The sequence below is a fragment of the Sorex fumeus genome, unplaced genomic scaffold, assembly GCF_029834395.1.
Source record: "Sorex fumeus unplaced genomic scaffold, SorFum_2.1 ptg000021l, whole genome shotgun sequence".
Taxonomy (NCBI): Eukaryota; Metazoa; Chordata; class Mammalia; order Eulipotyphla; family Soricidae; genus Sorex; species Sorex fumeus.
Window position 1 is genome coordinate 7,639,574 of NW_026606078.1, and position 25,121 is coordinate 7,664,694.

The window sequence follows — 25,121 nt, forward strand, 5'->3', positions numbered from 1 at the left end:
GGCGCCCACTTGAGTAAATAGATGAACAATGGGGTGACAGTGATACAGTAATACATATGCATACATATATACATACAGATATACATATATATATAATGAATATGGCAATCACACATTGAAACTTGACACAAAGAATTTTAAACTGTATGGAATAAGAAATGGAGAGTCTATTTTAAGAAGTACCCTTCTCTAATTAGTGAGCTGGGTTAAACCCTGGAGTTGTTTGGAGGATTTTAGAAGATTGAAATACAGGTCTCGCTGCCTCATGCTTTATAGTCTTATTACCTTGTTGAATCTCTTTAAACCTGTAATCACATTAGAAAGCTTCATGAATCCAGTCAGTATACATTTAGCACCCTTGGTAACTTAGGCATTACCCTAAGTGCTGGATATAGTTGTAATTAAGACTAAGTCCTGCTTTATGGAGCTTAATTGACAATTAGTGGAATAATTATACTATTTTCTGTGAACATTAAAGAAGCAGAGAATGAGTGTTAATAGTCCTGGTGCCTAGTGTTATGCTATTGAGAAATCTTACTAAAAACTTTTGTAGAAAGCACTTTATAATTTTGCCTGGGAAAAAATTTGATAATCTTGTAAATTTGTTACCTTTTATCAAATAAAGGCAGACTAAACACATTTATATGGTAGTATAAACCATAAGGACTCCCAGTAGGTTATAGATTTTTTGGTCAGTCTTACCTGCCCTTCCCTCCCCCAACCCAACTTGTTAGGAACATGAGGACCTCAAAGCATCTTTTCTGTATCCATTGGAGCAAGTGGTTTGCAATCAAGAAACAAAATCAGTTTCTAGATCAATTTGATCTCATCTTGCTGTGATAATAACTTCCTTTCCCCTGGATATCTGGAGTTCTGCCAACATATCTATCCTTGATTGGTTACTCTCCCTTCTCTCATAGACCCATGCTGAGCTATCCCATAGTCCTAGAATTTTCATTCATTAGTAATTCTGGAGGGTCTGGAGCAATTCCCTGAATTGTCTCAGTACTCTTCAGGTTTTCTGTTCTTGTTGGTAGCACATGTGGTAGATGGTAGTTAGTTTTGTGCTCATGCTATATTTATCTTGGTGCCTTCATTCTCTGAGCTCTTACAAGGTTTTTGAAGTGTGGTACTGGTTAGGAATTTGGTCTGAAAAATTATCTTAAGCCTAATGACTAAAAATTAGTAATAAAATGAAGTACTTAGAGATAAAAAGAAGGAAATGATGATTCTCTGGAAGTTCAGTTGAATAATTATATTAAATCTAATGTCTTTAAAATTTGGCGAGGAAAATTTAGAGAGATAAATAAAAGGGAAGAATGATTCTATGAATTCAGGTACTTATAGGAAAACAGATACATACATTTACATAGGATAAAGCCTCAACTCACCAAGGCACCAGGGTCCACACCAAAATCTCAGAGATAAATATTTTTAAGTTCAATCAAAACTAGAAGATAAAAGTGAATAGTTTTCAAATTTCCATCTGGGAGAAATATTTATATCTGGCCTGGTTGTGCATTTATTTATAATTACAACTTTAATGTGATATAAAAGATGTACAGGCACTGACAGAACACATTTCCATCACCTCATGAGGGGAAAAAGCCTTACCTTTAGAACATAGCTCCTACTGAATGCTGTTGAATGCTGTTCTACCTCCCAGTGAAATCTAAGCTCATGCACAGATGCATTTGAAAGGATATAAAGAAAAATACTAGTACAGAAGATACTGATTCCAAATATGCTGATACCAAACTACATGTCAGTATAGACTTGGAAGACACTGTAAATGTTGAGTAACAGCTACCAATTTCATGTCTTTCAGTATCTATGCTGTTTGTCCACTTCTCGATCTTCAACAGATAAGTTGGCTTTTGATGTTGGCTTGCAAGAGGATACAACCGGTAAGCACAGTGCCCTTCCGTGTAGCTGCCCCAGAAGGAATAGCAGGGATTGGATGGAGGCAGTCATGTGAATGAGTTCTTTGCAGATGGAGACAGGAAAAAGCAAATGCCTTATAAGGAAAGTTTTTATTTTTTATTTATTTTAGTTTTGGGGGCCACATAGAATGATGCTCAGGAGTTTCTCCTGGCTCTGCACTCAGGAATCTCTCTGTTGTCTCTAGGGGACAATATAGGATGCAGGAAATCAGACCCTGTTAAGCTGCATGCAAAGCCTAACCCGGCAGGCTGTACTATATCTCTGGCCCCCTAGGGAAATTTTTAGTAAGAGGAAGTATATATTATATTTCTTGGCTAGTTATTTCCACAGATTAACTGTATGTCCAAACCAGACTATATTTTACTCATGATTTTAGATAGAAAAAGAGCAATTAAATTGCACTGTTATTTAATTAAATGTTTTGAATTAATGTGAACTGATTAGTTTATATAGTGTTTTTGCTTATCTTTTGCTTTCATTTTCAAGATATTTTTGATTCTGAAATGATATTGTGCTATTCTGAAATGATATCTCAAAATTTCAACAAAAAGAAAATATAGTTATTCTTCATATATCATGCTTCTATCTGTACAGACATGTATTTGCATATTTTTGAAACAAAAATTTATGTACAAATAGTTTTCCATATTCTCCTATCAGAGAATCAAAATCAGTGAAATCAGTCTGTGTGCTGTTGCTCTCAGTACTTCTATGATTTTATGCTTTATATGTTTTTGCATATTTGATTATTTTATTCTTTTCAGAGATAATACCTAATTTGTCATTAAAGATAAGTAAAAGACTAAATTAAAAAATAACAAAGAAGATAGTTCTACTCATTTGAAATCAGTTTTTTCAGAATTTGGATAAGCCTCTCTTTTCAAAGTAATTTATATTTTAATTTTTCTAAAAATTAATGGATAAAATTGTACCAACCTACTTTATTTATTGATAGATCAACACATTCCCTCATACAAGAAATAGAAAGATTCCTAGGCACCAAAAATATGAATCAGTTATTCTGATTTTATTTCATTTTATTTGGGTGGCTTGGCTATGCTTAGGAATTAATCTTGATTTTGTTAGTGGGCATCCTTACAGTGCTTGGGGAACGAAATGTAATTCCAGGGATTGAAGTCCAGGCATGTAAGGAAAGCACCCTGACTGCTATACTACTTCTCCAGTCTTTGTATTTCATTTAAATACACTCAATCACTCCTCTGTATTTTTGCTAGTTAATTTGAATTGATTTACTTCATCTGGTAGGGTGGTAGGGTGTTTGCCTTACACGCAGCCTACCCGGCTGACCCAGGTTCGATTCCTCCACCCTTCTCAGAGAGCCCATTAAGCTACCGAGAGTGTCTCGCCTGCACGGCAAAGCCTGGCAAGCTACCCGTGATATATTCGATATGCCAAACACAGTAACAAGTGTCACAATGGAGACGTTACTGGGCCCATTCAAGCAAATCAATGAACAATGGGAGGACAGTGACAGTGACTTCATATAATATATTAGAAAAGATCTCCAGTTTTTTCAAAAGAAGCAAAAGATTTGCGTAGTTTTTCTATATTGAGGTTATTATGTAATCATCAAAGCATCAAAACAAAGCAATCCCTTGCAACTATATTCTATGTCTCTTACATTACTTAGTTTTTCCCTTGACCCTCTATTTTCTTCAGAACTGCTGAATTATTTGTTATGTTTATTACTTGGTATGTGCTTGCTTTGATCAGAATTAAACTTAGGAGTTAATTCTTTCTTGTTTATTGATGTATTCCCAGCTACCAATGATTGACACAGAGTAGTTACTTTATAAATGTTTTAGTGACAGATTAAAATGTTATTTGTTTGATGATTCATTAACTCAAATATACAAATGAACTTTTACTGACAACATCTGATAAACTAGCAGGAGCTAGGGAAACTGAAATGAGTGAAGCATACAAAAGTCCCACTATTTGGCAGTAATAGTCTCGCACTAAAGTATCAACAAAGATTAGAAACTAAGTATTATGAAAAAAAAGTCAGATTTGGAAGAGGGACAGAATTATAATTATAAAGGAAAATATCAGTAACAAGGTATCTTTAAGTTTGGATACCGAGGAATATGTAGGTGTTGGAAAATCGTATATAAAAAAGAAGTATATGCTTAAGTTTATATTTGGGTTATCATGACTATAGAATGGAAAATTGATTTGTGATTCATGAGTTTTATGCTTGATTTAGCTTAGATAAATTTATTTGAGAAAGGGCCATAAAGATAGTACAGTGACAGTGACTAGGCAGTTGCCATGCACACCACTAATCCACTTTGGATTCCTGGTATCCCATATGGTCTCTGAAGCCCCGCCAGGAATGATTCTTGAGTGCAGAGCCAGGAATAAATTCTGAACACAGCTGCATGGGGATTGAAAACAAAACAAAAATGTATTTCATTCTTTGGATAGTCAAATATTTCATGTTTCCTTAAGAAAGAATTTTCTTATATTGTACCCTGGGATTAGTACATTTGACCACATTTTAAAATAACAAATAAAATGAAGCACAGGGTAGTAAAGTTTAGATGATAATGTTTTGTACCCATTTTGAAGAATAAGAGTTCCCCAAAGTACGGAGTTTTAAAAATTGTAATAGCTTGCACATCACAGAACACTAATTCCTTTTGAAAATAAATCGACAAAAACATTTTGTACTGCTTCAGAAGAGTAAAATGAGCAATATAATAATGTTATTGTATATAGAATTAAATCAGATTACTCTGATTGATTAATTCACTGGTAAAAGGAAGTATCCTTAGAAGGGAAAATAAACAACAAGTTTCTACAAATGTTGCAGCCAGTTTCCTTGAAAAAATCCTTGCATTTCAGCATTATCTTCTTCTAAGAGACCATAGCTTATTCTTTTCTAATTTTATGGTTTTAGAGATTAATTCACATTAAATTTCCGATTCCTGAAAGGACTTTTTTGAATAGGGAAATTTCAATTTCAGATGACTGATTTTCTTTCTTTTTTTTTTTTGGTTTTGGAGTTTTAGGCAAAGAAAATAGATTTTTGGGAGTGGTGGGAGGGAATGGAATAGGCTAATACTGATAGTGGAATTGGCGTTGAAATATTATATATCTCAAAATATATAATTTTAGGCAAAATTCAACTATCAATAACTTTGTAAATCACATTAATTAAATAAAAATTAAAATATAATAAGAATTGGACTTCTTTATGTCCAATTTCTTAAGAAACTCATTTGAAACTAAGTTATTTCTTTTGAACTTGTGAATGATATTTCAGGGGAGGCTTGTTGGTGGACTATTCATCCAGCTTCTAAACAACGGTCTGAAGGAGAAAAAGTACGAGTTGGAGATGATCTCATTTTAGTCAGTGTATCCTCTGAGAGATACCTGGTAAGTGTGGAAAGCAGTACCTGGTGATATGATAAATGACAGATCTGTAAATTTATCTCTAAAGTTTATATGGAAATTGATTAGGGAACTTGTTTAGAAGCGAAACTGTTTTTACTTGACAAGTTATAAATTACTCATTAAGCAGAGGAATTATGTGTCATACGTGGAAGTATACTTGCAAAGTTTATTTTGGCTTCCTCTGTGCTCTTGATATGAATGTACATGATAATAAAAATACTTATTTGGGATTATTTTTATTACTATAATGTAAATGCAGACTAATCAGACAATACAAGCCAATTTTATGTGTATGTATAATCTATATGTATGGATGTATTTGAAATTTCATGAATTTGAAATGTCATGGTCTCTATTTTATTCTCAGTGTAATGACGTGACCTATTTTAATATTTATTAATGAAAATTATTTTATGAAAATCATTTGTCAGGTTAAGAAAGAAGAAATTGACAAAATGAAAGTTTTGGTTGTTCATTGACATTATTTTAGAGGATTGAAATGGGAGAATGAAGAAAGGAGTTTATATTACATTATTGAAGTATTCTTTTTCTTTTTGTTTTGGGGCCAAATGCGGCAGGTTGGGCTTACTCCTGGTTTTGTACTTAGGGATCACTCTTGGAGGTGCTTCAGGGCTATACTGGGTGCTGGGGATTGAACCCAGGTTGGCCAATTTCAAGGCAAGCACTTTGCCTGCTGTACTATCTCTCTGGTCTGCAGGTACTTTTAAATTTTTATGGTAAAGTAAGTATATTTTGAATTTATCTTATTTAGTAAATTATCCTAAGGAACAATCATAACAGATGTTGCAGAAGACTGAAAGCAAGGGAAGTGTAAAGAATATTTATACAAAAGATTCTTTGTTTTTAATTAAACAAACATAAAATGAGGTATGCTTTGTTTACTTGAATACTCATAAGAAAAAATCCTAGTATTAAGGATAATAATTTAAACACACGGGCTGGAATTTAAACACAAATCTAAAAGAAAGTATTGTTGCACTTCAGTAAGTGCTGGTTTGTAGGAAATATATTTCAACTTCCACAAATTAAAATATTACTTAAAATGCTTTAGGATGATGTAAACAGTTGGTATTCTTTTGTTCTATGAACAAGAATATAGGGTGCATTTGGGGTGTGTGCAAGTTTGTTTTTGCTTTTTAATTCTAACGTTAGAATATTTCTAGAAAAGAAGACTCTATTGCACTTATCTTGTGCGAAGAGTTGATGAAAACAGGGGTGGTGAAGCAGTGTCTCTTGTAACTGACAAGAACTGTTAAACTAAGTGGAGCATCTGATGTTCCAAAGCTATAGGGATGCCTAGAGAATTATTCTTCTTTTGTCTCTTAACCAGAATAGATGGAAACAGTCACCATGAACACTTTCTGAACACTACAAGTGTGTCAGCTTGTCAAATCAGCATTTATTTATTTGCATAAGCTGTCCAGGTTAAGGTGACATATTTTGATCAGGAGATACACATTTTGAATTACAGATTTACTTGGAAACCAATAACAAGTAAAAATAACTCATATGAGAGAATATGAGGAATATTGTCTGCCATGGAGGCAGTGGGAGAGTGAGGAAGGGGGATATACTGAAGAGATTGATGGCAGGGAATGTACACTGGTGGAGGGATGGGTGTTTGATCATTGTGTGATTGTAAGCCTAACATGAAAGCTTGTAACTATCTCATGGAGATTCAATAAAATTAAAAGAAAAGAAAAAAAAAGAAAAAAATAACTCATAAAAGCCAATTTTATGTGTATGTATAGTTTATATGTATGTATAATGTATATACAATTTATATGTTTATTATTTTATTTATGTGCATAAATTTATAATAAAAATATACATACACAAAATTTGGCTACATATAAATTCTCTGTGTATTTTATTTTGATTTTGGCACTGCTATTAATGTTTTTGCTTTACAGATTGTACTTTATACCACATCATGGAGTTTATTTGACAGGGTAGTATAATTATACTGTGAAGGAATAGAAAGCTTGGAATCTCACATGCTATGATTCCTTAGCTTCAAGTCTACCTCTAAATGCCCAAGGGTGTCATTCAATTTTCTGAATTTTGGATTCTTCATTTGTAAAATGGATACTTAGGATCAAGGTTACATGATGAAAAAATGAGCTAATGAATTTGGGTATCATTTGAGTTAAAAATCACTATACAGATAATAACAGCAACTGTAGTTTAGAGTCCACCCTCAATTACCTTGGGGAAACTTAAATCTCAGGTTTCATCACTGTCACTATCACTAGCATCCTGTTCATCGATTTGCTCGAGTGGGCACCAGTAACATCTCCATTCGTCTCTGTCATGTGCTAGTGTAGCCCGATGGCATATTGGGGGCTCTTTCAGGGTCAGGGGAATGAGGACCATCATTGTTACTGTTTTTGGCATATTGAGTACACCATGGGTAGCTTGCCAGGCTCTGCCATACGGGCGGGATACTCTCAGTAGCTTGCTGGGCTTTTAGAGAGGGATGAAGGTTTTTGGGGCAGCACCTTTACAGGTGTTCCCAGTCAGGCATATATGCAGACTGAACACTCTCAGTAGCCTGCCAGGTTCTCTGAGAATGAGAACTGGACAATAAGAGGCCATGCGGCCGCAAATGTGGCCGCACGCTTTCCAGGAGCGTGGTTTTATAGTCTCTGGATCTTGGCCATTGATGGGTTTACACGGCAGTGGTGGGTGTAACTGTCTAGCTACTGGAAGATGGGGAATCTGTGTGGAGGAGGCCCAGTCCTGAACAGAGCAGGCTTGGAGATATCGGCCCCGGGTCCCGCACACCTGGGTTTCTCTGCCGGTTCCTTTATGCATGAGGCTCGTCCGAGCATGTGGAGAGTGGTCTTAGCATGGCTGTCGCTGGGTCCCGGAGGTCTTCAGCTACCGGGACTCTGCTTGGTTTCATAAAAATTACAATTTCAAGCTGTACTTTAGGCATTATTTATGTAAGTTCCTTTTCCGGTCATCTTAAATAGAACTAGAATGTTCATTAGGTAATGAACTTTATGCTTAGAGTATTCATCTCTGTGGCTCAAGCATATAGTAGAGATGTAAGGAAATGTCAAGGATTAACACAAATGGTTTCTGGTACTAAAAAAAATCAGAGAAGGTGCCATATGCAACCCAGAGGCCCCTGAGCTCCAACAGATGTGACCTCAGAGTTCCTTAAGCATTGCCAGGTGGCACAGGTAATAGCACTAAAGGCTACTGCCAATCTCTTGGCTGAGAAGCACAAAGAGGGACCTCCAGATCTCCTGAGCATTTCTTGGAAGCCTCTCTGGAAAAAATAGTAGAAAAAGCAAACAAGTATATGTGGAACTTTATGAGCATAATATAACAGCAAATGTTACAGTTTAGGTTAGAGATGCTTAATGAAATCCCCATGAGTGTTAGACTGGCTCATTATTATATCATATTTCTACTATGAATGATTAGCCATGTGTATATGGATAATTGCATTGATGGATCCAAAAACCTATAACGGTGCTTAGTGAGAAGAATATGAGAAGTGAAGGTCAAGAGCTAACTTGGTCAAAGGATTTTGGAATATACAAACAGCTGGTATAATTCACATATTGAATTTTGAATACTGGATTGTGTGTATATTTATTTTTAAGTATACACCCTGGTAAATAGAAACCTGGCTCAACACCTAATCTCCTAACATACTCATTTCCTTCATCTGTGATATGGGAATTAATAAAATTTCTTGCTCTTAGGGATGTTAAGAGGATTAAATGCCTCAATCCAACCAAAGCTTTTTAACTCTATGGAGAGCACATAAAATTCTCTAAGTATGTTGTTATCTTTATTTATCTGGGAGATTTGTGACTAATAAAAGTGATTCAGGAAGTTGCATCTGTTTATCATAGAGAAGAGAAAATTAGAAAGGGAGAATTGAAGGGAATATTATTACTGATTTAAAATAAATTTCTAATATGTGAAAGCAGTATTTATCACTTGAAAAGATACTGGTATGTTTAAGTTTTTTTTAATGCTCTGAAATCACATTAGTTAAAATTAACTATTAAAAACAAACAGTGGTGAGATTGATGTTGGAGCATTTAATGCCTGAAACAACTGTATTTGAACAAATTTGTAGATCATGGTATTACAATAAAAATTTTTTTTAAAGACCAAACATTTTCAGTAATGAAATTTTGTATTTTCTCCATCATTAGTGCATACTTACCTGTAATCTAATTTTCTTTTAGCAAATGTCAAGTCCTCTATATGGGCATTTGCCTCTCTAATAAAACTTATAATTAATAGGTTGCTGAGGTAAGACTTATTAAGAACATGGATTTTAACCATATGTTTTTGCAGAGTTGCCTAGTAGAGAGAGGAGGGTGCTGGGTTTGGCATCAGAGCTAAGGTACCCCCCAGGATCACTCAACTTTCCACTCTGTATATTAAATTTCCAGGAATAAAGGGTTGTACCTCTGGAAATTATTGTAAACCACTCATCAAGACAGAACACATGTCTGGCATGTATGAGGAGTTAAGTTTGATATCCAAATGATGGCTTCTTATTTCATATCTAATACGAAATTATACCCCAATCCTCCTTTCAAAAGTTTCCAAGGGGAAAATAATCCCATTGCCTATATTGGAACTTTTCATTTGTTTTTAAAAAGGCTTTAGGAAAGTACTCTATAAGAAAACTATATAATTTGAAATAGAGTAAACATAGTTAAGTGTATATTGCTGAATGTGAGTTGAATTTAGGCTAAATAAATAAGATAAATCATACAAAATTTTGTTTAGGGCTAGAAAATCTGTAAAAACAATCATAGTATACATAGAAGTTTTCATTTTGTGAATTGGATTGCTTGCATTGCAAAATACTGATTTTTGGCTAATTTTATAGGAACTGGGCTACCTGTCCACATAAAAATTACAATTTTTAATAAGTTTTTTCTTACTATATTTGAGTCACTATGAATTGTGGGCTGGAGCGATAGCACAGTGGGTAGGGCATTTACCTTACATGCAGCCAACATGGCCGACCCGAGTTCGATTCCTCTGCCCCTCTCAGAGAGCCCAGCAAGCTACCGAGAGTATCGAGCCCGCACGGCAAAGCCTGGCAAGCTACCCATGACATATTTGATATGCCAAACACAGTAGCAACAAGTTTCACAATGGAGACATTACTGGGCCCGCTCGAGAAAATTGATGAACAACGGGAGGACAGTGACAGTGACAGTGACTATGAATTGCAATGCTGTTAATGATAGTTTCAGGCATGGATCATTTCAACACCTCATCTACCACCTAAAAACCTTTTTTTAACATTTATGAAAACATTTCCAGATAGCCGTGTAAACTATCAAAACACAACTTAATGTATGTTCATTGCAGCACTGAACATAATAGCCCAAATCTGGAAACAACCCTAGTGCCCAAGAACAGACGACTGGTTAAGAAACTTTGGTACATCTACACAGTGGAATACTGTGCAGCTGTTAGGAGAGATGAAGTCATGAAATTTGCTTATCAGTGGATAGACGTGGAGAGTATCATGCTAAGTGAAATGAGTCAGAAAGAGAGGGACAGATATAGAAGAGCTGCATTCATTTGTGGAGTATAAAATAACATAACATGTGACTGGCACCAAAGGATAGTAGACACAAAAGCCAGGAAGATTGCTTGATAGTTGGAAGCTTGACTCATTAGCAGGGGCTAGGGGATGGGGTGAGGTGGAGAATGCAGCTGGAATAGAGAAGGAATCACTAAGAAAATAAAGGTTGGAGGGATTGGTTGGGATGGGAGATGTGTGCTGAAAGTAGATCAAGGACCAAACATGATAACCTCTCAACATAACACCCAAAAGTAGAGAGAGAGTATGGGGTATATTGTCTGCCATGGAGGCAGTGGGAGGGTGGGAAATTGGGGGTATACTGGGGATATTGGTGGTGGGGAATTTGCACTGGTGGAGGGATGGGTGTTTGATCATCCTTTGTGTGATTGTAACTCACACATGAAAGCTTGAAACTGTATCTCATGGTGATTCAATAAAATTAGAAAAAAACAAAAACCAAAAACCACAACTCAGTGGTCTAAAGAATGATTTAAAAAATAACAAGAAAGCTACTCTAAGATTTATAAAATAGTATTCTAATTTTTATGTCTGAGAATGTCTTAAGAATTATGCAGTGCTTTGATTGTATAATAAATTGAATTGTTTCAAGTTGCATAAAAATACTCTTCCTAGAAAAGGCAGCTCTCATAATATTTTCAAGCTATTTATCATGTCAACCAATGTATTTGTATAGAAATAGCATCGATTCTATGCTGCTTACTTTTTATCCAAGAAAAAAAAAGACATAAGACCCAAGTGGATGATATGTCTCATTGACTTGTATTCCTGTCACTATGTGATAATTTATCTAGATTGTTGCATTACCAGAGCCCAAGTGCCTGACACTTAAGAGAGGAAAGAATGTATAAATAAATGCATCAATGAGGAATAACTTCAGATCTTAAAAAAATAAAATAATTGTTCCATGAACCCCTTGGCAGCCTGATGAAGCTTATTTACAAATTGCATAAGGTTTTAAAGATGCATCAAATGAATACATAAAATTACAAAGGAAATTAAAACTGTCAACTCTCAAAGTATAAAGTCATCTTTCAGATAAGGAACTTCAGATAGTTTAGATTATCCTTTGAGTTTCTGAGGTTTTATGCTCCATTATTCAATGCATGACTTCGGATGAGAGGTATTTGTTGCCCCCCTGCCTCGGCTCATGCCTTTTAAGTTCGCAAAATCATTCTTTGACAAGGCAATTAGATGATTTGTGTGTGTGTTAAAACGTTATAAATCCTTATATATTAATGACAACATAATGATCAAGGTGAAACAAGGGAGTGAATCAGTTCCCAAAGCCCCTGCGCGCTGCCAGTGGGGTGATGTGAGCATACTATTATGCAAACTCTGCTGCAGTTACATATTTCAGCCCAAGGCCATGTTTGCTTTCAACCTCTGACAACATCTGTTTCACTTTAATAATAACTCATCTTAGTTTCGGTAATTGAAACTGTTTTTGCATTCAGAATATTTAATCGTAAAGGCTTGACTAGTTGTTGTTCTTACTCAGATTTTCCCTTTGCTGTTGAGGCAGAAAAATGAAATAGAAACATCTCAAGTAGTTATATTTAGAGAACACCCTCCCTTCTTCCCTTCCCTTCCCTTCCCTTCCCTTCCCTTCCCTTCCCTTCCCTTCCCTTCCCTTCCCTTCCCTTCCCTTCCCTTCCCTTCCCTCCCCTCCCCTCCCCTCCCCTCCCCTCCCCTCCCCTCCCCTTCCCTCCCTCCCTTACTTCTTTTCCTCCCTTCCTTCCCTCCTTCCCCCTCCCTCCTTCCTCCCTCTCTCCTTCACTCCCTCTCTCCCTCCCTCCCCTCCCTCCCTCCCCTTCCCCTCCCTTCCCTTCCCTTCCCTCCCCTCCTCTCCCCTCCCCTTCCCTCCCTCCCTTACTTCTTTTCCTCCCTTCCTTCCCTCCTTCCTCCCTCCCTCCTTCCTCCCTCTCTCCCTCCCTCCCCTCCCTCCCTCCCTCCCTCCCTCCCTCCCTCTCTCCCTCTCTTCCTTCCTTCCTTCCTTCCTTCCTTCTTTCCTTCCTTCCTTCCTTCCTTCCTTCCTTCCTTCCTTCCTTCCTTCCTTCCTTCCTTCCTTCCTTTCTCCCTCCCTCCCTCCCACCCTCCCTCCCTCCCTCCCTCCCTCCCCCTTCCCTCCCTCCTTCCTTCCTCCCCCTCCCTCCCTCCGTCCCTCCCTCCCTCCCTCCCTCCCTCCCTCCTTCTCTCCTTCTCTTCCTCCCTCCCTCCCTCCCTTCCTTCCCCCTGTGCTCTGGATTTACTTCTGGCTCTGCACTCGGGGATCACTCCTGCTTGGCTGTGAGATACTATATGGAGTGCCAAGGATGAAACCCTAGTTGTCAAGTGCAAGGAAAGCACCTACCTGCTGTGTTATCTCACCACATCTCCCCACCCCTCAGAGAATATTTTCTTCAGGAGAGTGGACATGATATAAATAACTTTATATGGTGTAATATGTACTTTCCCCAACAGACTGAAACTTTCACATTTTTTGGTTCTCTGTTTATTATTTCCCTTAGGCTTACCTCTTATTTGAAAATTACATCTGACCTTTGTCCTCTTGCCCATGACTTGTTCATGGCAGTAACTCCTTATTGCTTAAAGTTGTTGAGCTGGTGCCAGCCTTGTCTCCAGGCCTAGCTCTAGCTCATCTGATGTACTTTAAGTTCCCATATGTACCTCTTTCGATAGTTTTCTCTACCATCGCCTTCTCTTTAATAGAGCCTTTTTGATAGTCCAGAAGACCCAGGCCACTTTTTTTAATGAGGTTTCTGGTATATTAAAAACTAAAATATATAATGCGGTTTTAAAACTTCGTGTATGTGGTGGAGTGGTAGTACAGCAGGTAGGATATTAGCCTTGCATGCAGTTGACCCAGGTTTGATTCCCAGCATCCCATCCCCAAGGACTGCCAGGAGTAATTCCTGAATAGAGAGCCAGGAGTAACCCCTGAGCATCACCAGGTATGACCCATAAGAAAAAAAAAACTTTGTATGTTATTAATATTTGCATTTAGCCTGTTATTATTAACATACCAAAATCCCTTGCTTATACAGACTTATTTTGAGACAATGTCTCTTAAGTATGTAAAAGTAGATCCAAGGTCAAAATGGTCCTACTGACTCTGCAAGCCCCTCATTCCAACCAGTGCAATCCCCTTTCTTTGAAATACTATCTGTCAAGATTTTCTGTGATGAAGCCTGTTCTAGTTAGGAAGTAAAGAGGCTAAAGTTTCCTTTTCTCAATTTCAAAAACACACATTAAAATTTATTTAATATGTTTTAAAAATTCTAACTTGCAGTATTTTGTGTACATAGTTTGCTTTCTCTTGTAGATTACAAGTACCTTCATGATGGAGAATGTGTTATATTTAGCATGATGCTTTCTGGTGTATTCCATGAACCATAACAAATTAATAACTCTATTGTGATATGGCATGGCTTTTTCCCTTGAATTTAAAAGTAAAAAATGTATGTGATGGTATTTTTGATTATATACTGGTGTTTTAGTAATTTTTATATTTGTGTACATGTGTATGTATGCGTCTGTGTGCAAACCTATATGCACATGCAGACTATTATTTTGACTCAGGTCATTGAACTAAGAATATTTAGGATAACAACCTCATTTTTTTGGCATTGAGACCAGAGCTGGTGTGCTGAGGCTTTACAGAGATGCAAAGCCGTATTCCCCAAGTTTTATAGTAGTGCATATAAACCAAGAATAAATGAATAAAATTGGAATGAAGCATTTTACAAATTTATGCTGCTTTTATTACAGATGTTTTTTATGGTAAACATGTGTGATAGTTTACAAGGGAAAAAGTAAAAATATCTTAAAATTACATTGTGCAGATAGTACTAAGAAGGAAAGTATTTTTTCTGATGTGTAGAAGCAGATGGAACATGACTTATTTTTCAGTAGTTGAAAATTTTAAATTTATTGGAAAAGAAATTCAGAATAGGAATTTCTCCTGGAATTGTGAGAATAGCAGGTTGAGGTGAAGAAACTTGTCAAAGGGCAGACAGCTGGTTAAGAGGAGGAGGGCTACATTCAAAAGAACAAAAGCAACCGATGCTGGCGTGGATGTGGCGAGAAAGGGACACTCCTTCACTGTTGGTGGGAATGTCCACTGGTTCAGCCCTTCTGGAAAACAGTATGGACGATTCTCAAAAAATTAGAAATTGAGCTCCCATTTGACCCAGCAATACCACTCCTGGGAATATATCCCAGAGAGGCAAAAATGTATAGTCGAAGTGACATCTGCACTTGTTTGTTCATTGCAGCACTCTTTACAATAGCCAGAAACTGGAAGAAACCTGAATGCCCAAGAACAGATGACTGGTTAAAGAAACTTTGGTACATCTACACAATGGAGTACTATGTAGCTCTTAGAAAAGATGAAGTCATGAAATTTACATACAAGTGGTACAATATGGAAAGTATCATGCTAAGCGAAATGAGTCAGAAAGAGAGGGATAGACATAGAAAGATTGCATTCATCTGGGGGATATAAAGTAACAAAGTATGAGATTAATACCCAAGAATAGCTGAGATCAGCACCAGGAGGATTACTCCATAACTTAGAGGCCAGCCGGGTATCCTAGAGGAAAGGGCTATTCAGATAGAGAAGGGAGCACCAAATAAAGGATGTTTGGAGGATCCTCCCAGGAGGGGAGATGCATGTCGAAAGTAGACTATGGACTGAACATGTTTGCCACTCAATGCCTCTTTTGCAGACCACAACACCCAAAAGGAGAGAGAGAACACAGGGGATTGCCCTGCCACAGAGACGGGGGGACGGGGGGATGGGGGTGGGAGGGATATTATCCATGGTGGTGGAAAATGGGCACTGGTGGAGGGATGGGTATCTGATCATTGTATAATTGAAACCAAAGCACAAAAAATTGTAAATCTACAACTTTAAAAAAAAAAATAAAATAAAATAAAGGGGGAAAAAAAAAAAAGAGGAGGAGGGCTAAACATAAGTTAATGCTGTGTTTGATCCATCGACTAGGAATATTTGTATTACTGGTTGAAAAATCAGTGATATCAACTGAAAAGTCAGGTATTTGTATGCATACAAACATTAAGCATTGCTTTGACTTTGTTATTAAGAATAAGAAAATAAAATACCCATTTTTGCTGGTGCCTTGAGAATAGTATATTTTTGGATCAAAAGACTGTGGAATATGGCAGTGTGACTGCATCATGCTGCGGATTGCTCATCGTCTGACTGATGAAAATCTTTAAAAGCAGAGATTGTCACCTGAACTGAGATAGTGATCCTGAAACATTCCAGGACTACTGGAGATATTTCTTGAAAGGACAGCAAGAAAACAGGTCTTTGTTCCAGATGTGTTTGAAATAGAGGCACCATATATTTATTACAAAAATAAGTAAGGCATTTGTCCATACTCGTTTTTCTCATTACTCAAAAAAAAAAAATAAAGCGCATATTACGATGGGGATCAGAGTGATTATGCAGTGGATGGATTGCTTGCGTTGCATGGGGCCAGCCCGGCTGAAATTTATGATACTCATATCATCTTCTGAGCATTGCCAGGACTGATTTCTGAGTACCAAGCCATAGTCAAGTTCCAAGCACCGCTGGGTGCCACCCCCCCAAGCTCTCGCATGTGTACACTCATACACACAAGCTTTGGAAGATATGAAGTATGTTAGTATGTTATTTTAGTTCTTTTTTAATATGAAAAATCTGAAGTTTGTAATATCTGAATTTTGGAAGAAATTTATTTTCCCAGTTGTAGATACTGATTAGCAAATATATCCACCAAGGACTATTTGGTTATAAAGGACCCTACATAATTAAGATATAGGTTGAGGAGATTTCACCTACTTTTTGTCAAATTTTTTTTCTATATGTTGAAAATATGTATTGTGATTTTATTTTCTTTCTAGCTCACATCCGGCTATGCACAGGGGTTGTTTCTGGCTCTGTACTCAGAAATTTCTCCTGGAGGTGTTCAGGGGACCATATGGGATGATGGGAATTGAACCTGGGTCGGCTGCGTGCAAGGCAAATGCTCTACCCGCTGGGCTATTACTGCAGCACTTGTACTGTGATTTTAATTGTATGGTCCAAGCTGGCAACTCTTAAAATGAAGCTGGTAAAAAATACTCAAATTCAACAAGAAACTCCTCTCCCCCCCCCCATACCCCAGTCTTCTTTTTTGAGTGACAGGGTTGAAATAGATCATTCTGTGGACATTTGCATAGCAACCCAGTTAAGTTCAAGTTGCCAGAACCAATTAGATGATAAGACTTACCCAGAGCCAGAAGTGCTAATTCCTTGTTTTGCCTCTGCTGCAGCACTTGTCTTATGGCAATGGCAGTTTGCACGTGGATGCTGCTTTCCAGCAGACTCTCTGGAGTGTGGCCCCAATCAGCTCAGGAAGTGAAGCAGCCCAAGGTAAAACCTCCCTTTGTCCTGGATCAACTGTTGATGCACATTTGTGGAAATATGATAATGTGCTGAGTGTTAATTAGAGCTTTTACTGTCCAAATATTCGGCATTTCTGATGCTTAAGAATTAAAGACATCAATGTTTCCATTTAATTTGATATTAGTTGTTATTGTTTATTTAATTGCTATTTAAAAATGAAATTCAATACAAGATTTATCTTCCTGGTGGGGGTGGGGGGTGGGGGTGGGTATGGAAGAGAAACTGAGACAATAGTGGTGGTAATCTACCCTGGTAAAGGGATGGGTATTAAAACATCCTATGACTGAAACCCAATCATGAATAACTTTGTAACTGTGCATGTCAAGGTGATTCAATAAAAAAAATTAAAAAGAGATTTATTTTCCCTTATGTTTATATTATTGTGGGATGTGTTTTCTGTGTTATTTTTCAGGCTTCCCCGCCACCCCCTCCCCCCCTATATTTTGGCCTCAGGGTTATTGTTCCATAAGCTAATGTCAAGATATCTTATCTACCCGAGTAGCAGACTTCAAAGCAGATCACAACAGCGTTTATGCGTTAGTGTTACCAGAAAAATATGTGTTCGAATTGTTCTCATTTATCTAGGTCCAAATCTGAGCCTTTGTGTTTGTGTATTTATGGAGTCATTTATGAGGTGGCAGGAATTTAATCTGTCGGATATATCATTAGCTCTGGAATCAGGAATCTAGGCCCAGAGGCAACTGCTGACACCATGCCTGTGATTTTGGCCAAACAGTTAAGACTTGCCAGGCTTCTATTTCACTAAGAAAATAGGATTTTGAAATGGATACTCTATCCAGCCATCAGCATTAGACCTCAGTATTCTAAATGTGAATAATTTTTAATCTTTTTAGGGTATCTGATTGGTGGTGATGTTCTCAGATTGCTGCATGGACACATGGATGAATGCCTCACTGTCCCTTCAGGAGAACATGGTGAAGAGCAGCGAAGGTTGGTACCTGAGTCTTGGATCTGGATTCTTGCGTTTTCTCGCCTTTATATAAATATTTTAATAAGTTATTCAGTTTTTTATTTTGTTTTGGGGTCACACCCGGTGGTGCCAAGGGCTTAATCCTGGCTCTGTCCTCTGATCACTTCTGAGGCTCAGGAATGCCAGGGATCAAACCCATGGCGCATGTGAAGCAAATGCCCTCCCCACTGTACATGGGTCTGACCCCTTATTCACTTAATTTTATTGGGGCTGGGGAGTGGAGGTTGAAACACACCTGACAGTGTTCAGGGCTTGTTCCCAGTTCTGTGATCAAGATTATGTCCAGCCATGCTCAGGGGACCATATATGGTACCTAAGATCAAACTGAGTCAGCTGAAGCAGGACAAGTGGTTATCTACTATACTATGTCTCCAACTCCTATTTATTTGGGTTTCTGTCATACCTGATGCTATTTAGGGCCATTCCTGGTTCAGCTATAGGAAATCGTTATTGAAGATGTTCAGGGCACCATACACGAATGATCCAGGATTGAACCCAGGCCTCCCACATGCGAAGTGTATACTCCATCCTACTGAACTATCTCTTCAACCTAATATAATTTTTAAATTCTGTTTTGTTTGGATTCATACCTGATGGTATGGAGGGCTTGCTTCTGTCTCTGTGCTCAGGAGTCACTCCTGGGAGTGCTTGGTGGACTGAGATACCAGGATTTGAACAGGGATCAGCTGCGTGCAAGGAAACCGGTATATTTTTTTTAATTGTAGAATATCTTTGCTTGGTCCATTTACATAATACAAAATGGATTGCTAACATTTATCTGTTTACCAAAGTGGTGCCTATTTTTATTTTTGGTTTTTTTAGAAGGTTTTTCTGATTTTTTTCATTACTTATCAATAGAAAAGCTAAAAAATTGTATCATTAAAGCATGGTTGGAATTATTGAACAAAATTAACTGTGTAGGCAGAGTGAACATACTTCATTAAACTTCGTTAAATGTTCATTAGTTTTGATTAATTCTCTTTCAGTAGTGTTTCAAGTTTAGTTTCACACTTGGAGTTCCCAAATTGCACAAAATTTTAATCCTCTTCTGTTCTCTCTCATTTATCATCATAAATAACAAAATTATCCACTTTTTCATTACATGATAATAGCTCTTTCATATTAATAGTATTTGTATTCGGCTAAGTTTTGTGTAGACTGGATCCATCATGAAAAGTGCCAAATGACACAAAATCATACAAATATTTAGGATTACTTAAATGATCTGCTTTACCTTAAAAATCAGTGAATAAATATAATACGTTGTAGAAGTAAATAAGATTTTAGCAAGAAAATATATTGCATAGATGATTTGGTATAATCTTTCCTATGGTGTGCATGCAAATATAACATTGATTCTTAGGCAACTATAATTTAATAAATATTTACTCCTACATTTTAAAGAAAGATATAAAGAAAACTTAACCTTGGGAAAAGTCATTTGAAAAGCTTATTGTTATTCTCAGCATTCTCACTGGGTAGGCCTGATTTATATAAAAGTGTGAAGTGAAGTCTAGAAAAAAATGTATAAACTAAAACTAATACTTTTGGTAGATTAGGAAGAATATGTTGGTAGTGTTGGTAAGGCTTATATAAAAGATGAAAAGGAATTTGAAAGGCAGTAAGTTTGAGGAATTAATTTTAAACAGAAGAATATTTTATTTAAAGGGGTACCAGTGTGCCCCGGGAATAGCAGGATGAAGGATGAAGTCATTCCACAACGATGAAGTACAATTGGGAAAATAAAGCAGAAACTACATAGAGGCTAGTAGTTTGGTCAGCTTTTAGAGACCTTATGCACGACATATAGCCTGAATTTTACTCTAAGGTAGTTTGGAAGGGGAATGGAGGTGAGGTATTCAGATTCCTGTAAAACAGTTGCTCTGACAGGAAGGAGGAGCTTAGAGCAGAAGATGACAGTCTGAGTCAGGGGAACTGAGAGGACTCTTGAGTGATTCTTTAAAGACAGTGAGAAGCATTTAGCTCCAAGAGTGTTCACCAGACTGGAAAAGACATGCATTTGTGCCAGACATGTTAGTGTCAGATGTGGACCAGGAGAAAATGGGACCAATCAAGGGAAGACTAAACGTTGTGACTCCAGTAAAGAGAGTTGGTGCTGAAGATTGTAGAAGATATGCATCTTAGGTAGGAACAAGTGTTGACTTATTGGACATAAGTTGACTATAGAGGGTCTATGAGACATCAAACAGGAGATTCAGATTTTGGAGCCTGAAATTTATGTATTTAATATTTATTAGTCACTGTGAAATTACAAAGTTATTCGTGATTGTGTTTCAGGCATACATTGTTTTAACATCAGTCCCTTCATCAGTTCCCATTTCCTTCCACCAATTTATCTTCCTTCCCCCTTTGCCTTCCACCCACCACACTCAGGTCTCCTGCATGCAAATGTTGAACTCCAGCTCTTTGAACCATTGCTCTGACCCAGACATGCAACTTAAAGCTTTGGCTTGGTTATATATCACAGGTATACTGATAATAACTGAAAGAATGAGTGTGTTTGATAAAGAGGAGGGGCTATAGGTGGACATGTTTATCAATTTGGGAATTGCTTTTGTTTGTTTGTTTTCTTTTTTTTCTTTTTGGGTCATATCCAGCGATGCACAGGGGTTATTCTTGGCGCCTGGCTCATGCATTCAGGAATCACTCCTGACGGTTCTCAGGGACCATATGGGATGCAGGGAATCAAACCTGGGTTGGCCGTGTTGAAGGCAAACACCCTACCCACTGTGCTATCGCTCAAGCCCCAATTTGGGCATTGTTTTAAAAGTCTTAGAATACCATTGGTTTTCATTCCTCTTACACCTGGACGCTGGTATCAGCCAGCTAATGAAAACTATTGTATTAAGTGGCAATGGCTTTTTGAAAGAGTGGCAGAGCATTTCTGTAGCCTGACCCCAGTTTGCAGATTTGCGGTTAAAGACCACTAAAGGTACTAATCAGAGAAGAGGCTGAGAAAGCAATCTAAAGGATCACTAATATGTAAGATCTCACTTAGCCCTTCTTTGTTTCTTTGGATTACTTTCTAGTTTCATACTGTTGCCATCTGAAAATACAATTGGTCTAATGTTTAAGTTTTCACAAATTTATAGAAGCTTGTTTGGCATCCAAATATAGTGTATGCCCTTGAAAATATTCCCTTCACTCTTGAAAATCAAGTATTATTTTGAGGTGAGTTACTCTCTAAGTATCTATTAAATCCATTCTTCCAATTTGTTCTTTTTAATTTTATTTCATTTTCTCCAGATGATCTGTCCATTGCAGTTAGTGGGTATTATAGTCCCCAGTGTTATTGAATGTCACAATCTCTCCCTTTAGATTTCTTAATTTTATTTATTTATTTTTGCTTTTATTTATTTTTTTGCTTTTTTGGATCACACCCAGCGATGCTCAGGGTTACTCCTGGCTTTGCACTCAGGAATCACTCCTGGCGGTGCTCAGGGGACCATATGGGATCCTGGGAATCGAACCCGAGTTGGCCACGTGCAAGGCAAGCTCCCTACCCATTGCTCCAGCACAGATTTCTTAATTTTAAAAATATATTTTAGTACTGATTTTTTGGATGCATTCGTAATAATAATTATTTTATCTTCCTATGGCCGGAGCGATAGCACAGCGGGTAGGGCGTTCGCCTTACAAGCGGCCAACATGGCCGACCCGAGTTCGACTCCTCTGCCCCTCTCGGAGAGCCCGGCAAGCTACCGAGAGTATTCGATATGCCAGACACAGTAACAACAAAGTCTCCAATGGAGACGTTACTGGGCCCGCTTGAGCAAATCGACGATCAACGGGAGGGCCTTTAACCTTTTATTATCATGGTCACGGTCCTCTCGTTGTTCATCGATTTGCTCGAGCGGGTCCAGTAACATCTCCATCATGAGACTTGTTGTTACTGTGTTTGGCATATTGAGTACGTCACAGATAGCTTGCCAGGCTCTGCTGTGCAGGCGAGATACTCTCGGTAGCTTGCCGGGCTCTCCGAGAGGGGCGGAGGAATCGAACTCGGGTTGGCCATGTTGACTGCATGCAAGGCAAATGTCCTACCGCAGTGCTATCGCTCTGATCATATTATCATTATAAAATGTTTATCATTGACTCATGGTACCATTATTCATTTTTCACTTTATATCTCTCTCAAGCAGAATATAGTTGATTCTCTTATGGACAGATTACAGTTGGCATTTATAAATTATTTTATAATCCATACTGCCACTCTGTTCTTTTTGATTCTTCAGTCCACAGCAGACAAAAAGTGTAATGAAGAACATTAGAATCATAGTGAAGTGGGGAAAAGGGGAAGTTAACCAGCCATGGAAACCAAAGAAAAAAGGTTGTGGGTTGAATGTTAAGGTATGATGGGCCCGAGTGATAATACAGTGGGTAGGGTGTTTGCCTTACTGTGGCTAATCCAGTTTGATCTCCAGCATCCCATAGGGTCCCCTGAACACCACCAGGAGTAATTCCTGATTGCAGAGCAAGGATTAATCCCTGTGCTGGGTGTGACCCAGAAGACAATGAATAAAAGCAATGCAATAATTTTTTTAAAAAAATGCTATGATATGTCTCGGGGCCAAAAGAAAAAAAAAACACTTGTGCCATAATCTTTTGGATATTCAGACTCTAATTTGTTAAAGAAAGACCCTATACCAATGCTTCTTATAGTCTTTCTACATTTTCTGTTGTCCTGGAGTGATTTGTGGTTTGCAGGAATGAGCTCTAGAGCTCACCAAACCTTGATTTGGATGTTAGCTCTGCCACTTACATGTTGTATGACTTGTACCAGTGGCTAAAGTTTGATAAATATTGTTCTTATCTTCTATAAAATGCGGCTTCAATATTAGCAGCTACTTTGTGGGATGGTTATGAAGGTTCAATATGAAAATGTACATAAAATCTTTGATATATATGAAAAGATTAACTTTGAAAATTATTGTTATTATTATCATTATCACTTTGAAGAGGCAGTGTCCGTCAAGTATTATAAAAAAATTGAGGAACTCTGGACGTCTGGATAGAAGAAAATGTGGTAGAAATTACACTTTGAGGAAGAGTCTAAACTGCATGAAATAAAATTATCTATTGTTTTTGTATTGTTTAGTTTGGTTTGGGGGGTCACATTTGGCAGTACTCAGGGTTTACTCCTAGTTCTATGCTTAGCAATCACTGCTAGCAGTGCTCAGGGGACCATATGGTATGCTGGAAATTGAGGGAGGGTCAGCCTCACACAGGGAAAGCACCGTAGCCATTTTTACTCTCTCTGGTCCATGTCTTTTATTTTGAAAAGAATGTAGCAGCTGTGTGGAGTAGAAGACTTTCTCATTCCTGCAAAGAATTAGAAGCCAAAAATTGATGAGTATTGATTTCATATTCATAGTTGGATCTTTTTACTTGCAAATTCAGATGTTCATTATCTGCTCTAACCAGGTGTCTTTTACTGACCACTGTCACTGTCAGTAAATATTGCTTCCTTCCTCTCCAGGATATCAGCAAATACGTTTCTTGAATAGAGGTATTTATTGACTTTGGAGTCTCTAGAATAGATTTCTGGCTAATTCTTTGGATAACAGGTCTAATTTCAGAGAAAATAAGATGAAAAAGACATATTTTTTATTATTGTTCTTGATTAAGCATGGCTGTGACTGGAATCGGAGGTCTTCAGCTGCTGGGGCTCTGCTTGGGGCGGGGAGGGAAACACAACCCTCCTCCAAGGGGCCCTGGTGAACAGCCAGGTGCAGAGGCAGGAGACTCTGTGCTGTTCTTTTCCAGGAGCTGGGTTTTATAGTGGCTGGGGAAGTGTGGGTTGAGTTTCCCTCCACACCCCAAGAAGAGCCCCAGCAGCTGAAGACCTCTGGTTCTAGCCACAGCCATGCTTAAGACCAATCTCCACACGTTCGGACAAGCCTCACACATGAAGGAACCGGCAGAGGAACCCAGGTGTACGGAACCCGGGGTTTAGATCTCCAAGCCTGCTCGGATCAGGACTGGGCCTCCTCCACCCAGATCCCCCATCTTCCAGTATGTAGGCGTTAACCCATCAGCTACCCCCGGCGCCTTGTAAACCATCAATGGTCAAGACCCAGAGACTATAAAATCCAGCTCCCGGAAGCATGGCTAGACATCTAATTATCTAGTTCTTACTCTGGAGAACGTGGCAGACTACCAAGAGTAACCTGCACACACAGCTGAGTCTGGCAAATTCCCCGTGGCATATTCAATATGCCAAAATCCAGTAACAATGATGGGTCTCATTCTCCTGACCATGAAAGAGCCACGAATGTGGCACTTTCTAAAATCTCAGGGCTAGGACGAAGGAGACGTTACTGCTCGAGGAAATCGATGAACAACAGGATGACAGTGACAGTGACAGTTCTTGATTATCTTGATTATCTTGTTGTTGAGATCTGCTCATGGTGTATTATTATTTGGTATGTAATGCTGATAGTCTGTGTCAAATTAATCTCACTATGCTTTCAGATTAACAAATTGCAGCTCTTTCTAGGGAGTGATGTCAATGAGAATACATCCATCCTTGGCCTTTGTGAAGCATGTTTACATGGGTGAATTAGATTAAAATGGATGTCAGATCATGATGTGAGGAAGAAAATGAATCAGAAATAGGCAGCAGGAGCCTGAGGATGTTGTACAAGAAAGACTGTACTTATTGA

At 37.9% G+C, this 25,121-nt stretch overlaps 1 protein-coding gene across 1 annotated transcript in view; it reads left to right on the plus strand.

Moving 5' to 3' along the window:
• RYR2 (ryanodine receptor 2) overlaps window positions 1–25,121 on the plus strand; it is a 754,458-nt gene that overhangs the window by 289,518 nt on the left and 439,819 nt on the right. The window contains exons 7-10 of the mRNA XM_056113587.1: window positions 1,829–1,907; window positions 5,234–5,346; window positions 17,312–17,411; window positions 18,299–18,395. Of these exons, the coding sequence (XP_055969562.1) occupies window positions 1,829–1,907; window positions 5,234–5,346; window positions 17,312–17,411; window positions 18,299–18,395 (389 nt within the window). The remainder of the gene's footprint in view (window positions 1–1,828; window positions 1,908–5,233; window positions 5,347–17,311; window positions 17,412–18,298; window positions 18,396–25,121) is intronic.